At 37.0% G+C, this 13,811-nt stretch overlaps 1 protein-coding gene across 6 annotated transcripts in view; it reads left to right on the top strand.

The window, feature by feature from the left end:
- Positions 1–13,811, top strand: part of LOC147571165 (putative gamma-taxilin 2) — a 353,593-nt gene that overhangs the window by 31,994 nt on the left and 307,788 nt on the right. For 3 of the 6 annotated variants that reach the window (XM_086696573.1, XM_086696574.1, XM_086696572.1), the window contains 2 exons: positions 9,213–9,304; positions 11,642–12,633. The exons of the other annotated variants lie outside the window; for them this stretch is intronic. In XM_086696573.1, the coding sequence (XP_086552699.1) occupies positions 9,213–9,304; positions 11,642–11,705 (156 nt within the window). In that variant the 3' untranslated portion in view covers positions 11,706–12,633. Of the gene's footprint in view, positions 1–9,212; positions 9,305–11,641; positions 12,634–13,811 lie in introns of those variants that run through there. 6 annotated transcript variants of the gene reach the window in all.

Here is a 13,811-nt window from a genome sequence, read left to right on the forward strand (position 1 = left end):
ATCTAAGTTGTATTGAGTCAGCTGAGGGAGACAAGAGGGTCAAAAACTTTTGCTGAGTTGGGACGCCTGGGTGGCTCAGTTGCTTAAGCCACTGACTTCAGCTCGGGTCACGATCTCACAGTTGTGAGCCTGAACCCCACGTCAAGCTCTGCGTTGACAGCTCAGAGCCTGGAGCCTGCTTTGGATTCTGTGTCTGCCTCTCTCTGTCCCTCGCGAGCTCATGCCTCTCTCTCTCTCTCTCTCTCTCTGTCTCTCTGTGTCTCTCTCTCTCTCTCTCTCTGTCTCTGTCTCTCTCTCTCTCTCTCTCTCAAAAGAAAAAAACCATTTAAAAAAATTTAAAAAAAAGCAACAACAAACTTTTGCTGAGTCTATTCGGTTGTGACTGTTTTTAACTGGAAATAATCTTTGTGCCAAAGTGGCCCATCTCGGGGCGTCCTGCCATTGGCCTCTACAGGAGTTTTCTATATGGTGAGTAAACTTAAGTGCCTTGTATGCGAAGTGTATGTGATATGGCTTATCATTTGTTTTCACATGACTGTCCCAATATTTCAGTACAATAAGAAAAGGCAAAAGAAGACTGAGAAAGTGAAGAGAAGAAAGAAAAAAAAAAAAGCCTGACCCAAAACGCGAAAAATAAATGAAAAATAAACAAGAGACTGTGAACCTGAGTTTAAATGAAAAAAGTAAAATAAAATGAATAAGCAAGCCTGGTCTTATTTCCACCAGAACTGTGGGTGTCATTTGGACACTTGATTTTCAGTACACTTGGTGCTTGTGGGGTGCTGGTCGGTGCTGGTCTTCTGGAAGACCAGCCTGCTGCCTCGCTCAGCATCAGTCTTGCCTCTCAGTTGACAGGCAGGGAGCAGCAGGCTTTGCATTAAGCGGGTCCCTCCTCCGCTGGGGGCTGCTGTGCTGCTCTCTAAAGTCTGACCCTGTTTGTGTTCTGGCAGGCAATGGCACCACTCTAATCTCTTGCCTCATGGACAGGGGATCTTCCACTCCCTGCTCTTCAAATAGTCCTAACAGAAGAGCGAGGGCAGTCTGTTCACAGTGTGCCACAACTCTTCTGTGTGTGTGTGGTTTTTTTTGTTGTTTTGTTTTTTGGGTTTTTTTTGGGGGGGTGTGGCTGGGATTCAGAACCCAAAGCCTTCATGGACCTGGTCTCACATGGGTCCCCACTCCCTCCTGTAGATTAGAGCCTCTCCACACTGTCTGAAATCCTGCCCCTGATAATCAGTCCCCCGCCTGCACAGTGTGCGGAATCTATGGTGTAGCATTGCTAAAAGCGGCAAAAGTTATATTCCCTCTGGATGCGCCTCTGTCCCCTGCTGACGGACGGCTTTGTGCTGGGGCTTGGCAGGGTCTTTCGTCCTGGAGATAGTAATATACCCTGTTCCAAAAGTACTCCAGGAAGAGGAATGTTCTCTCCCAATGCACCCCGGGTATCTCTATACCATGCTATGTACCCTGGGACCATTTCTCTCTTCCCCAGGAAGCCACAGCTCTGCTCCTGAGAAAGTCACACCCTTCCAAAACCTGAGTTTGAGTTCCAAATGCTGTTTGAAAAACAAAACAAAACAAAACAAAACAAACAGCAAACAAACAAAGAAACACCCGTGGCCCTTTTTGTGTATTTTTTGCCCCCCAGTCCCATGGTCAGAGAGGGTTTCCTCTTTTGCGAACTCAGCGCCCCTCTTTTTCTCTTCGTTTCGTCTCTCTGTGGAAAGGGTTCCCTCCCTCCATGGCATCACCATTTCTCTGTCACCCAGTTCACTTCCACGCACCTCGCACCTCCCATGTTGTCTCCCTCTGACTCTGGAGATGGTTCTGCCACTCCACACACACTCTGCAGGTCGATTTCCTGGGTGTTCCTAGGAGTCGACCTCAGGAAAGCTGTGTTCGCCCAAGTTGTATCAGTTCTTTATATATTTCAGGTATTAACCCGTTATCAGATCTGTCATTTGCCCACATCTTCTCCCATCCAGTAGATTGTCTCCTGTTCCTTCGCTGTGCAGAAGCTTGTATTTTGTCATTATGTCAGTAGTTTGTTTTGCTGATGTTTTCCTTGCCTCAGGAGACATCGAGGCAGTGTTGCTATGGCGGATGTCAGAGACATTTCTGCCTGGGTCCTCTTGTTAGGAGTGTTATGCTTTCAGGTCTCACACTTACTCAGTCCAGTTTCAATTGATTTTTGTGTATGGTGAAGAAAATGGTCCAGGTTCATCCTTCTGCACGTTGCTGTGCAGATTTCCCAGAGCCATTTGTTTTTCTTTTCCCCCCTGAATATTCTTTCCTGCTTTGTGGAAGATTGGTTGGCTGTATAGTTGTGGGTCTATTTCTGGGGTTTCTGTTCTGTCCTATTCATCTGTGCGTGTGCGTGCATGCATGCGTGCGTGCGTGTGTGTGTGTGTGTGTGTTTTGAGCCAGTACCAAATATTTTAAATACTTCAGCCTTGTACTATATCCTGAAATCTGGTATTGGGATGCCTCCTGTTTCTACATGAATATTTATTAGGATTTTTTTTTTTTTTTTTTTGTCTGTTCAGGGTCTTTTGGGGTTTCCTACCAATTTTGGTATTATTTGTTTTAGTTCTGTGAGGGCTACTGTTGGTAGTTGGATGGGATTGCACTCAATGTGTAGATTGTTTTGGGCAATATGGGCATTTTAGCATGAATGTCTTCCAGTCCAGGAATATGGAATGTCTTTGGGAATGTCTTTCCATTCAGTTTGTGTCATCGTCAGTTTATTACATCAGTGCTTGACAGTTTTTCAAGTAGAGACGTTTTACCCTGCAAGGTTAAGTTTATTCACAGGGTTATTTGCTTAGTTATTTTTTGGGTAAGATTGTAAATGGGGTTACTTCCTTAATTTCTCTTTCTGCTACTTCGTATTACTGTAAAGACTCACTACTGGTATGTGCGTATTAATTTCGTATCCTGCCACTTTCCCTAATTAGTTTATTACTTATACTATTTACTTATTTATTTTTTGGGTCGAGTCTGTAGGATTTTCTATGTATAGGACCTGTCATCTGCAAACAGTGACAGTTTAATTTCTTCTCTTCCAGTGTGGATGCCTCTCGTGTCTTTTTCTTGTCTGATTTCTGTGGCCGGGCGTTAACACTAATCATTGATAAGTGGTGAGAGTGGACATCCTTGTCTTCTTCCTGATGTTACTTGAACTTTCAGCTATTCTGAGTTAATTATTGCGTTTGGTGTTAAATGTCCAGCTTCATTCTTGTTTCCGTTTCTTCTTCTTCTTCTTTTTTGTTTAGTGTGGGTATTAGTTCCTCAGCATCTTTTGGTGCAGGGGCAGATTTTTGCCCTCCGAATGGCTCGGCACCCTTTGTGGAAAATCATTTGAAAATGTGTTTGAGAAATTATTTCTGTGCTCTTTCTTTCATTAATCTTCATGTTTGTCTTCATCCCAACACCACATCATTTTGATTATTGTAGCTTTGTTTTAAGTTTTAAAGTCAGGAGGTGTGAGTCATTCAACTGTTTTCTTGTTTTGTTTTGTTTTGTTTTGTTTTGTTTTGTTTTGTTTTGTGTTTTTGTTTCAGTATTTGGCTCTTCTAGTCCCTTGAGATTCCATATCACTTTAGAATGGATCTTTGCACTTTTGTAAAAAAGACACCCCTGGTAATTTGACAGGGACGCATTGAATCTGTAGATCACTTTGGTAATACTGCCTCCTTAACAATGTCCTGATGTTAGTATAGCCATCCCATTTGTCTGTTGGTACGTTTTGTATGGAATATCCTTTTCTGCCTGTTTTTCTCTACCTGTTTGTATTTTGGACCTAAAGTGAATCTCTTGCAGGCAGTATGTAGAAGCACCATGTGTTGAGTTGCTCATTGAGTTACTTACTAGCATTTTTTTTATTGAGATATAAACGTTATAACTTGTACAACCTGATGATTAGATATCTGTACACAATGGAAAGTGATCATAATAAATCTAGTTAACATCCATCAACACACATAGTCACAAATTTTATTTGTCTTCTGATAAGAACTTGTAAGATCTTCTGCCTTGTCAACTGGCAAAGATACGGTACACTATTTGTCATTACCTGTAGTCAAGATACAGTACATTACATCCTCAGGAGTTATTTATGTAATAAGTGGAAGTTTGTACCGTTTGACCACAGTCACCCATTCTTGGCTCCCCCAACCCTGATTCTGGCCACCACCAGAATTTGTGTTGGTTTTGTTTTAGGACCCACGTGTAGATCAGATCACATAGTATTTGTCTTTCTCTGTCTGACTTGTTTCAGTTAGCGTAATGTCCTCAGGTTCCATGCATGTTGTTGCAAATAGCAGCATTCCCTTACATTTTTATATCTGAATAATATGCCTGCCCTCTCTCATTGGGTGTGTGTGTGTGTGTGTGTGTGTGTGTGTGTGTGAGAGAGAGAGACTTTTTTATCCATTCATGAATTGGTGGACGCTTAGTGTTTCCCTTTGTTAGCTAATGTAAATAATGCTTTAGGGCACATATATTCTTTAGCTTGAATGTTCATCTCCTTCCCCAAAGACTTACAAGTGGAATATGGAAGTTCTACTACCTTTCATTTTCTGAGAAACCTCGAAAGTAATCACCATAGTGGTTCTCTGGTTCTGTGTGTATTTTAGGCTTGTACTGTTTCTGTTGTTGTTCCACTGGAATTTGGATGGGGATCACATGACTTGGTAGATTGCCTTGACTAGTATGAACATCGTAAAAATGTTCATTCTTGGGGCACCGGGGTGGCTCAGTCGGTTAAGCATCTGACTGCAGCTCAGGTCATGATCTCGCGGTGTGTATGAGTTTGAGCCCCGTGTCCAGCTCTGTGCTCACAGCTCGGAGCCTGGAGCCTGCTTCAGAATCTGTGCCTCCCTCTCCCTCTGCCCCTCCCCTGCTCACGCCCTGTCTCTCTCCCTCTCACACACAAAAATAAATAAACATAATTTTTAAAAATGTTAATTCTTCTACCCTCATGAGCATGGAATCTCTTTCCATTTATTTGTATCTTACTCATTTTTTTTCCATTGGTGTCTTATAGTTTTCAGTGCAGGTCTTTCATCTCCTTGTTTAAATTTATTCTGAGATATTTTATTATTTTCAGTGTAACTGTAAAAGGGATTGTTTTCCCAATTCCTCCTTGGATAGAGAGAAACGCAGCTGATTTTGGTAAACTAATTTCACAGTTTGTAACTTTACTGATTCAGGTATTAGTGCTAGAAGTTTGCTGGTGGACTCATTAGGCTTCTCTATACATATGATATAATGTCATCTATAATTCGAGATCCTTACTTTTTCCTTTCCAATTTGGATTATTTTATTATTATTTGTTTTCTTGTCTAATTGCTTGTCCAGGATTTCTGATAGTCTGTAGAGTTAAAAGTGGTGAGAGTGGGCATCCTTGTCTTTTTTCCAGATCTTAGAGGAATAGCTGTCAGCTTTCCACCTTGGGCTATGGTGTTAGGTGTGGGCTTGTCATATATGGTCTTCATCGTAATGAGGTGTCTTTCCTGCAAACCACTTTGTCAGGAGTGTTTATCTCATAAATGGATGTTGATGTTTCTGCATTTATTGTGATGATCACACGATTTTTATCCTTTATTTTATTATCGTAGTGTAGCTTTGATTTGTGAATGTCGAACCATCCTTGTATTCTTGGAATAAATCCCACTTGATCATAGTATATGTTTCGTTGATTGTATCGTTGAATTTGGTTTGTTAATATTTTGTTGAGGAGTTTTGCATCTCTGTTCCTCAGGGATATTGGCCTGTGATTTCCTTCCCTGTTGTGTCCTTGTCTAGTTTTGCTGTCACAGTAAGACTTTGCCTCATGAAAATGAGATTGGAAATGTTCCCTCATCAGTTTTTGTTTTTGTTTTTTTTTTGAAAGAGATTGAGGTATAGTGTTAATTTTCTAAAATTTGGATTGAATTCAACGTTGAAGCCATGGGTCCTAGAGTTTAGTTTGTGGAGAAATTGTTAATAACCGAGTCAATCTTATTACTTGAAATTTGTGTTTTCATATTTTCTGTTCCTTTATCAGATAACCTCGTGGGTTATCTTTTCTAGGAATTTATCCATTTCTTCTAGGTTGACCTATTCTTTTGTTCTACAATTGTGCATGATAGTCTCATAATCCTTTGTATTCTGTGGTATGTGTTGTAATGTCTCCTTCGTTTCTGATTTTATTTGAGTTCTGTAGTGTACTTGGTTAGTGTAGCTAAATTTGCCATTTTCATTTTTTTAAGAACATTAGCTGTCACTAAGCTTTTCTATTGCCTTTGTAGTCTCTATTCCTTTTAGTCCACTGTGATCTGTGTTATTTCCTTCCTTCTACTAACTTTGGGCTTTGTTTATTCCTTTTTTCCCTAGTTCCTTGAGGTATAAAGTAGGTGGTTCACTTGGGCTCTGTGTCTTGGTATAGGTATTTATTACTATGAACTTCCCTATTAGGAATGTTTTTGCTGCATCAAATTTTGGTATGTTGTGTATCCACTGTAATTTGTCAGAAGATTTTTTTTTATTTCTTTAGATTTCTGTTTTTGTTTCTTTAGATTTCCATTGGTTTTTCACTTTGTGATGTTTAATCTCCACACATTTGTGAATTTTCCTAAATTTTTCTTGTTACTGCTTTCTTGTTTCATACCATATCTTTTGGAAATGATGCTTGATATGATTTCAGTCTTCTAAAATATATGGACACTTTTTATGGGGCCTGTCATAAGATCTATCCTGGAGAATATTCCACGTGCACTTGAGAAGAATGTGCATTTTGCTGCTTGTATATGCCTGCTAAGTCCTTGTGGTCTAATTTGTTCAAATCCATAGACTTATTTTCTGTATGGGTGATCTTGACTCAATGGAGGTTACTTTAAAGTCTATTTTGTCTGAAATAAGTATAGCTACCCTAGCTCTCTTTGGTTTCCATTTTCATGTAATTTTTTTCTTCCCTCCATTTTCACTCCTGTGCATCCTTAATGTTACACAGGTGTCTTGTAGGCAGCAGATAGTTAAGTCTTTTTTCTTGTTTTAAATTCATTTAGCCATTTTATGTCTTTTGATTAGAGAACTTAGTGCTTTACTTTTAAAGTACTTGTTTTACATATGTACGTAACTGCCATTTAGTTAATTGTATTCTGACTGTTACCACGAATTACCTTGTTCCTTTCTTCCAATCTTGCTTTGTTCCTTTGTGATTTGATGGCTTTGTTACACGTGTTTAGATCCTTATCTCTTTATTTGTATTATCTACTATTTGTTAAGCTTCTGTTTTGGGTTGGTAACAACCTAACTGGGAACTCATTTTTATACTGTATATTTTAATCTTTTACTGTATATACTGTATAATCTTATACTGTATATTTAATCTTTTCATTGTTTTACGTTTGTACTGTGACAATTTGTGTCTTTTGTATTCATGAACACATTTTTGTAGCAATAATTGTTTTTAATTATTTTGTCTTACATCTTTCATCCTAGCTTTCATAAGTGGATTAGCCCAGCACCTTTATGTTAGATTAGCCTAGATTTTGCTGTATATTTACATTTGCCAGTGAGATTCATAGTTTCGTGTATTTTCCAGTTACTAAATTAGTACGCTTGCATTCAGCTTAAAGAAGTCCTTTTAACCCTTCTTTTAAGGTTGCTCCATGGGTGATGCACTCCTTTAGCTTTTGCCTCTCTGGAAAACTCTCCCCTTAATTCTGAAGGACAGCATTTGCAGTTAAATATTTTGGCTGCTAGTTTTTTTGTTGTTCTTTTGTTTTGTGTTTCCTCTCTCATTACTTTGTAAATACATTGTGCCGCTTCGCTCTAGCCTACACACAGTTTCTGCTGAAATGTCTGCTGATCGTTTCATGGGGATTCCCTTGTACATACAGGGTGTTTTGTTTGTTTGTTTGTTTTTTCTCTTGTTGCTTTTAGACTCTCTCCTTGTCTTTAATTTGAAAGTTTATTTATGTTTATCGGATGGGTCTCTTTGAATTGTTACTTGGAACACTGCAGGCTTTCTGTATCTGGTTGTCTGCATCCTTCCCCAGGTTTGGGAAGTTTGGAGCTGTTGTTTCTTCGATATGTTTTCTGCCCCTTTCTCAATATCTTCTCCTCTGGGACCTTTATTATGTGAATGTTGGTGAGCTTGGTGTGCCTTAAAGTTGTTTCTAATTCTGTTTTCTTTTTGCTTCTCTGATTGGGTTAGCTATCCCAGGAAAGACTAAATATAGAAACGTATGTTGATTCTTACATAATTATACCACTTTTCAGTTTGAAGTGCAGTGTTTGATCTAAAAAGGATCATATTACACCTTCTGTCTCTCTCTTGATATCATAATATCAAAGAGAAAACAAACTTTTTGCTAAGCTCAGTTTTCACTTGGCAGCTATTTTCTTTTATATGTTTTACTCTATTGAATTTTATCATGAAAACACAAGATTTTTCCATAAGCCTGAAATTTCTGATGAAATTATTTGCATTTTAAAAGTGTTAAACTCTTATTGCTTAGGGATAAAAATGATTTAATTAACTCTTTGACAGGTTTGGTAAGTCTAATAGTTGAGAGACTAGCTGTCCTTAGGAGAACTTTATGTATGCTGACAGTAAGCTCCTAGCCTGTTTCAAACTCCTTGAAAAATAAAACACAGAAAAGCTCCTTGAAGCATACTTGGGAAATATATAACTACTAAGTGTAATTAGAACCTGCCTGCTTTATTTACGCTACAGTTTTGAACAAAATAAAAGTACACACATACACCCTTCATTGTAATGACTTAGCACTGAACTTCTTATTTCATTGTGAATTTTCTCTGTGTGATGGGTTGTTCCACACAAGTTAGCAGTATTTTTCGTGTAATGAAATGTTGGTTGAATTGAAATACCACTTCTAAAGAATCTTTTTCTAATATAGTTTGTATTTTATATCAGGCTGCTGCTTCTCTTTTTATTTTTTCTTTTCTTTCTTTTTTTTTTCTTTTTTTTTTTTTTTTCTGTATTTATGTGTAAGCAGGGGGAGTGTTGAGAGAGGGGGAGTTGGAAAATCCCACTGGGGCTTCATCTCACAACCACAGTATCAAGAGCTAAGCTCTTATCAGGAGTCAGAGGCTTAACCAACTGAGCCACCCAAGTGCCCCAGACTTGTTTCTTTTTATAGACAGTTTATCTAATAACATCATGAATATATGTATATAAGTATATTAATTATTGTCTTCAGCTAAAATCAATGAAACAGATACGTTTGGTCCTGGAGATGATGATGAAATCCAGTTTGATGATATTGGAGATGACGATGAAGACATTGATGATGTAAGTAGTGGATAAAACCTTCTGTTCATTATTTCTTTTATTTATGAATTACATACAAAGAAACCTTTAATCTGGGAGTGTTGAACACTTAAATTCGGTATCTTGTTGAGATCACTCCTTTCATTTGAATGTTCGTTCATGTTCTGAAACCATCTAGTTAAACATTTCTTTTCTCTGAGAAACCTTACAGGCCTTTGAAGCATTTCTTTCTGAAAAGAGCAATATTGTTTCCTCTAACATAGATACTTCATGATGATAACTTGCTTTAATGAGAGGTAACTATTAAGAAATGTAGCAGTTTTGAGAATGTACCTTCTCCTAGATGAAATACTAGTATGTAAAAAGAAGAGTCTTGTTTGAGCCAGCTTGCTCAAGCATTCAAATTGCAATATACTTCAACCCGGAGGTCTGTTGTCCACTTATGTATTGGGATTACAATTTTATCACGTATCAGTGTTTTGTGGAACGTGGTTATTTCTCTTAGTAATAAAGCAGTTAGAGCAATAAAAGTAATGAATGTCTCACTGTTTTGCTGTTACTGTATGTAAATAAAATTCATCGTGATTTTCTTGGCATGTGTGGATGAAATAATTGGGATGGTGATATATCTTAGATTTCTATCAGGCTTAGACTTTTTTTTTTTTTAATACCTCTGCAATAAAAAAGTAATTCAGAGACCACAAATCCAAAAATATTAGTGTTAAGTCTTGGATTTAATACTTGGAATTTAAAAATGTGTAGAGCATTTATTCCTGACAAATACTGTGCAGCACAATTAGTAGAGTTGTTCAAAAATACAAAGCCAGTCTTTGGTAAGTGTAAGTCGAGCACCACACATGATGCTGATGCTGCTGTCACGTTGGTAATCATTGATCTAGATCGGGGATTTCCAAATCTTTTAATCACCAACAAAGCCCTTTATTTTATTAAGAGCATTTTTAAATTTTTTTTTTTTTTCAACGTTTATTTATTTTTGGGACAGAGAGAGACAGAGCATGAACGGGGGAGGAGCAGAGAGAGAGGGAGACACAGAATCGGAAACAGGCTCCAGGCTCTGAGCCATCAGCCCAGAGCCTGATGCGGGGCTCGAACTCACGGACCGCGAGATCGTGACCTGGCTGAAGTCGGACGCTTAACCGACTGCGCCACCCAGGCGCCCCTAAGAGCATTTTTAGACATTCAGAGAAGTTGGAAGTTTTTGAAGTGAAATGAACGCCTTTATATATAGTACCAAGATTAGACAATTTACATTTTTCTGTACTTGATCTACCAGACCAGTCCTTCTATTCAGCTACAGATCCATGTTATTTTTTAATATATTTCCAAATCATTTAGATTATTCCATGAATTGAAGAAAGTTGAGTACATACCTCCAGTGTAGCTTTTTATCAGATTTTTTTTTTTTTACCATGTATTTATGCATTTTTAAACATATAGTACTATTTAATGGAAGTTGTATACATTTTAGGGGCACCTGGGTGGCTCAGTTGGTTATGCGTCCGATCTCTCAGTTCGTGGGTTCGAGCCCCACATTGGGCTCTGTGCTGATGGCTCAGAGCCTGGCGCCTGCCTCAGATTTTGTGTCTCCCTGTCTCTCTGCTCCTCCCCTGCTCATGCTCTCTCTTTGTCTCTCAATAATAAATAAACGTTTAAAAAAATTTTTTTAAAGTTGTATACATTTTAAAACATACCTAGAAGTAGGAAATAAAAAAGGACGAAGAAGCAAATATTGTTAAAATTTTCTTTATGTACCTTATTTGTGGACCATGAGCCAGAGTATTCTTACGACTAAATTAATCCTCTGACAGTAGGGTGATTATTTTCTGTGCCAAAACTTAATGTAACAATTGCATTGTGCATTAAGGACAGACATGAACTTTTTGACAGCTGAGTTAGGTTCAAAGGCTAGGTAGGAGCTGAAGTAGAAGTGTATGTGAACATGAAGAGGATATTTTGGCTTAGGACCAGACTTTCCTGATTTTTAATTTTTAAGGTACTTATAATTTAATTTTTAATATCATTTAATTTTTAAGGCGCTTATACTTCCACATGTGACAGTGTTCCCACTCTCAAAATGTAAGATCTCAAGTCACCAGCATGAAAATAAAGAAGGAGATTGTAAATGTCATTGAGAATAATTTGCATAACACTACATTCTCAGAGAGTTCATAATGACTGCAACAGACAGGAATTGAGAAATACCTAGTATATAAAATTTTTCATTCCAAGGCTTTATTTTGCAGATAGTATAAAGGGTCCTTATTATGCAGTAGACTATTTATTGTATTATAAGAATTAGTTTTCAGTGGATTTCATGTTTTTTTTTTTCACTTACAGATCTAAATTGAACATGGTTTCTGAGGATTGTTCTACAATTTGGATTTTGGCTATCACCTGTTAAAAGAAGACTAAAACATCATTTAGTATGAATGTATTTTGTTAAGACATGCTGATTTATTTTCATTGTTTAAAAGTATTATATTTCTCTAAAAACTGATTTAGCTGAATTATTTAAGTGAAATTTTATTGTTTGGATATAATGGAACTTAGGGGGGAAAGACTATAATACCTGCTGTTAAACAGTAGAGAGAAACGAAGAAGAAATGTCTTTTCCACTGTGACTATTTTATTCTAGTTAATAGGTGTTTTGAATAAATTGCCTTACCATCATAGGTTTTGGTAAACCATGTTCCAGCTAGTATGTTAACAGAATCTTTATGTATATTCGAGTTACCTAGATGTTCTGTAAGATTTTTGATATAATTTAAGGAAGGTGGAAGTCCACACTTAAAGTCAAGAAAGGGGGCTATTTTCATATTTACGTAGCCATATGTATTTCATCCTAAGCTTGATAACTTACACATTACTTTCATCATTTTATGTTGCCACCATCATAAAAGAAAAAGCATTTCCAAATTGCAGTTTTAGGACATCAGTTTAAATAACATTTTTCAATTTGTAATGTTAGTAGTTGCAAAAATTCAGGGCTAGGAAACCTGGTTATCTTTATATTTGAAGTATTGACATATAAGTTGGTAGTGTTTTTACTTAATATTTATAGAAAATTTTTCAAATAAGATAGCTCTGATTGTGAAATAAGTAGGATATTTCTTACACAGGAAAGGTTATGGTAACATATGTGATTTATTGCCAAAGTCATGTGCATTGTAACTCATAATTTTGGACTTTATGAGCAATTAAATTACAATGTATAATGAAAAACTAATTTTATAATAACTTCCATAAAGTAAGTTTTTCTTAAACTATCCCTTAGCTGGGGTAACGGGAACCACCACTGAGAAATATAATAAAATGTGTTGTTGAGTGTGTTTTTCCTCGCTTTGTTATTGGTGTATTTTATCTTATGTAGCAACCTCTGTGTGTATTTTAGTAGGAGTTTAGACCATAATCTTTCTATTTGACCTTCTGTTTATTTCAGAGTTATCAACTGTAATAAGGTGGAATTAAAAGCGAGGCTAGTTACCACTACCACTGTTAAAGCTTACACCACATTAATGGAAAGGATTCATCAGGTAGTTTGTAAAGCATAGTTATTTTCCTGAGGATTTTTTTAGCAATGAGTAAATACACTTTCACCTGGTTTCAACATTATAAATCTAACAAATAGAGAGGAGAATAAACTTTCATAGTGTTTCATCTCACTTTGCCATAATTTTACTTCCTAAGTGTTACAACTTGAGCCAAATCTGATGCCAGAATACATACATAGTTAAATCTAAGAATAAGAAATGAAAATGCACAAATGTAGGTCATGGTTCTTTTCTGTGAAGTTCCTGAACATTTATCTAGGTGGAATGTGTCTGAGACTGAGGAATTGTTTTTAATAGTTTAAAGAAAATATCTTGGAAGAATTGAGTTACGAATTGTCTTCCAAGTCATCAAAACTTGCCTGATATATGTAGCCGTTTATACATAAAAGGATGCTATTGAATTTACATATTCCTCAACATTCTGCCAGGAATGTCAGCACCTCCATATGCGATGCAGTTTGTGTTAAGTAGAGAGCCACTCAAAACATCTTTTTTCTTACTTGTTCCTGTAACAAATATAGTTTGTCTAAAGATTTTCCTTATGTAAATTACACTAATATTTGCTAGTGTTTGCTAGTTGTTATGGTCTGATTGTGCAATCCTTAAAATTCTTCTGTTGAAACCTTAACATGGTTAAGATGATGATGGTATTAGGAAGAGTGGCCTTTAGGAGGTAATTAGGGTCAGTGTTAGAAAGAAAGTTTCAGAAGGCGCTCAGCAGAACACAAACAGGAACGACTGGCATGTGCATCCTGGACTTCCAGTATTCACAGCTGTGAGAAATAAAATTCTGCTGTTATAAGCCATCCAGTCTGTAGGATTTTGTAATACCCTGAAAAGACCAAGATTCTGGTGATACATAATTTCTTTCTTGCTGGTCAGGAACAGTCCAGCTTAATGTTTCATCTTGAAGAATACAGAATCATAATTAAACTGTTAGTTGGATTAAAGTTGTA

Source organism: Puma concolor, unplaced genomic scaffold, assembly GCF_028749965.1.
Source record: "Puma concolor isolate L17-30 unplaced genomic scaffold, mPumCon1.1.hap2 unalloc_scaffold_5, whole genome shotgun sequence".
Lineage (NCBI taxonomy): Eukaryota > Metazoa > Chordata > Mammalia > Carnivora > Felidae > Puma > Puma concolor.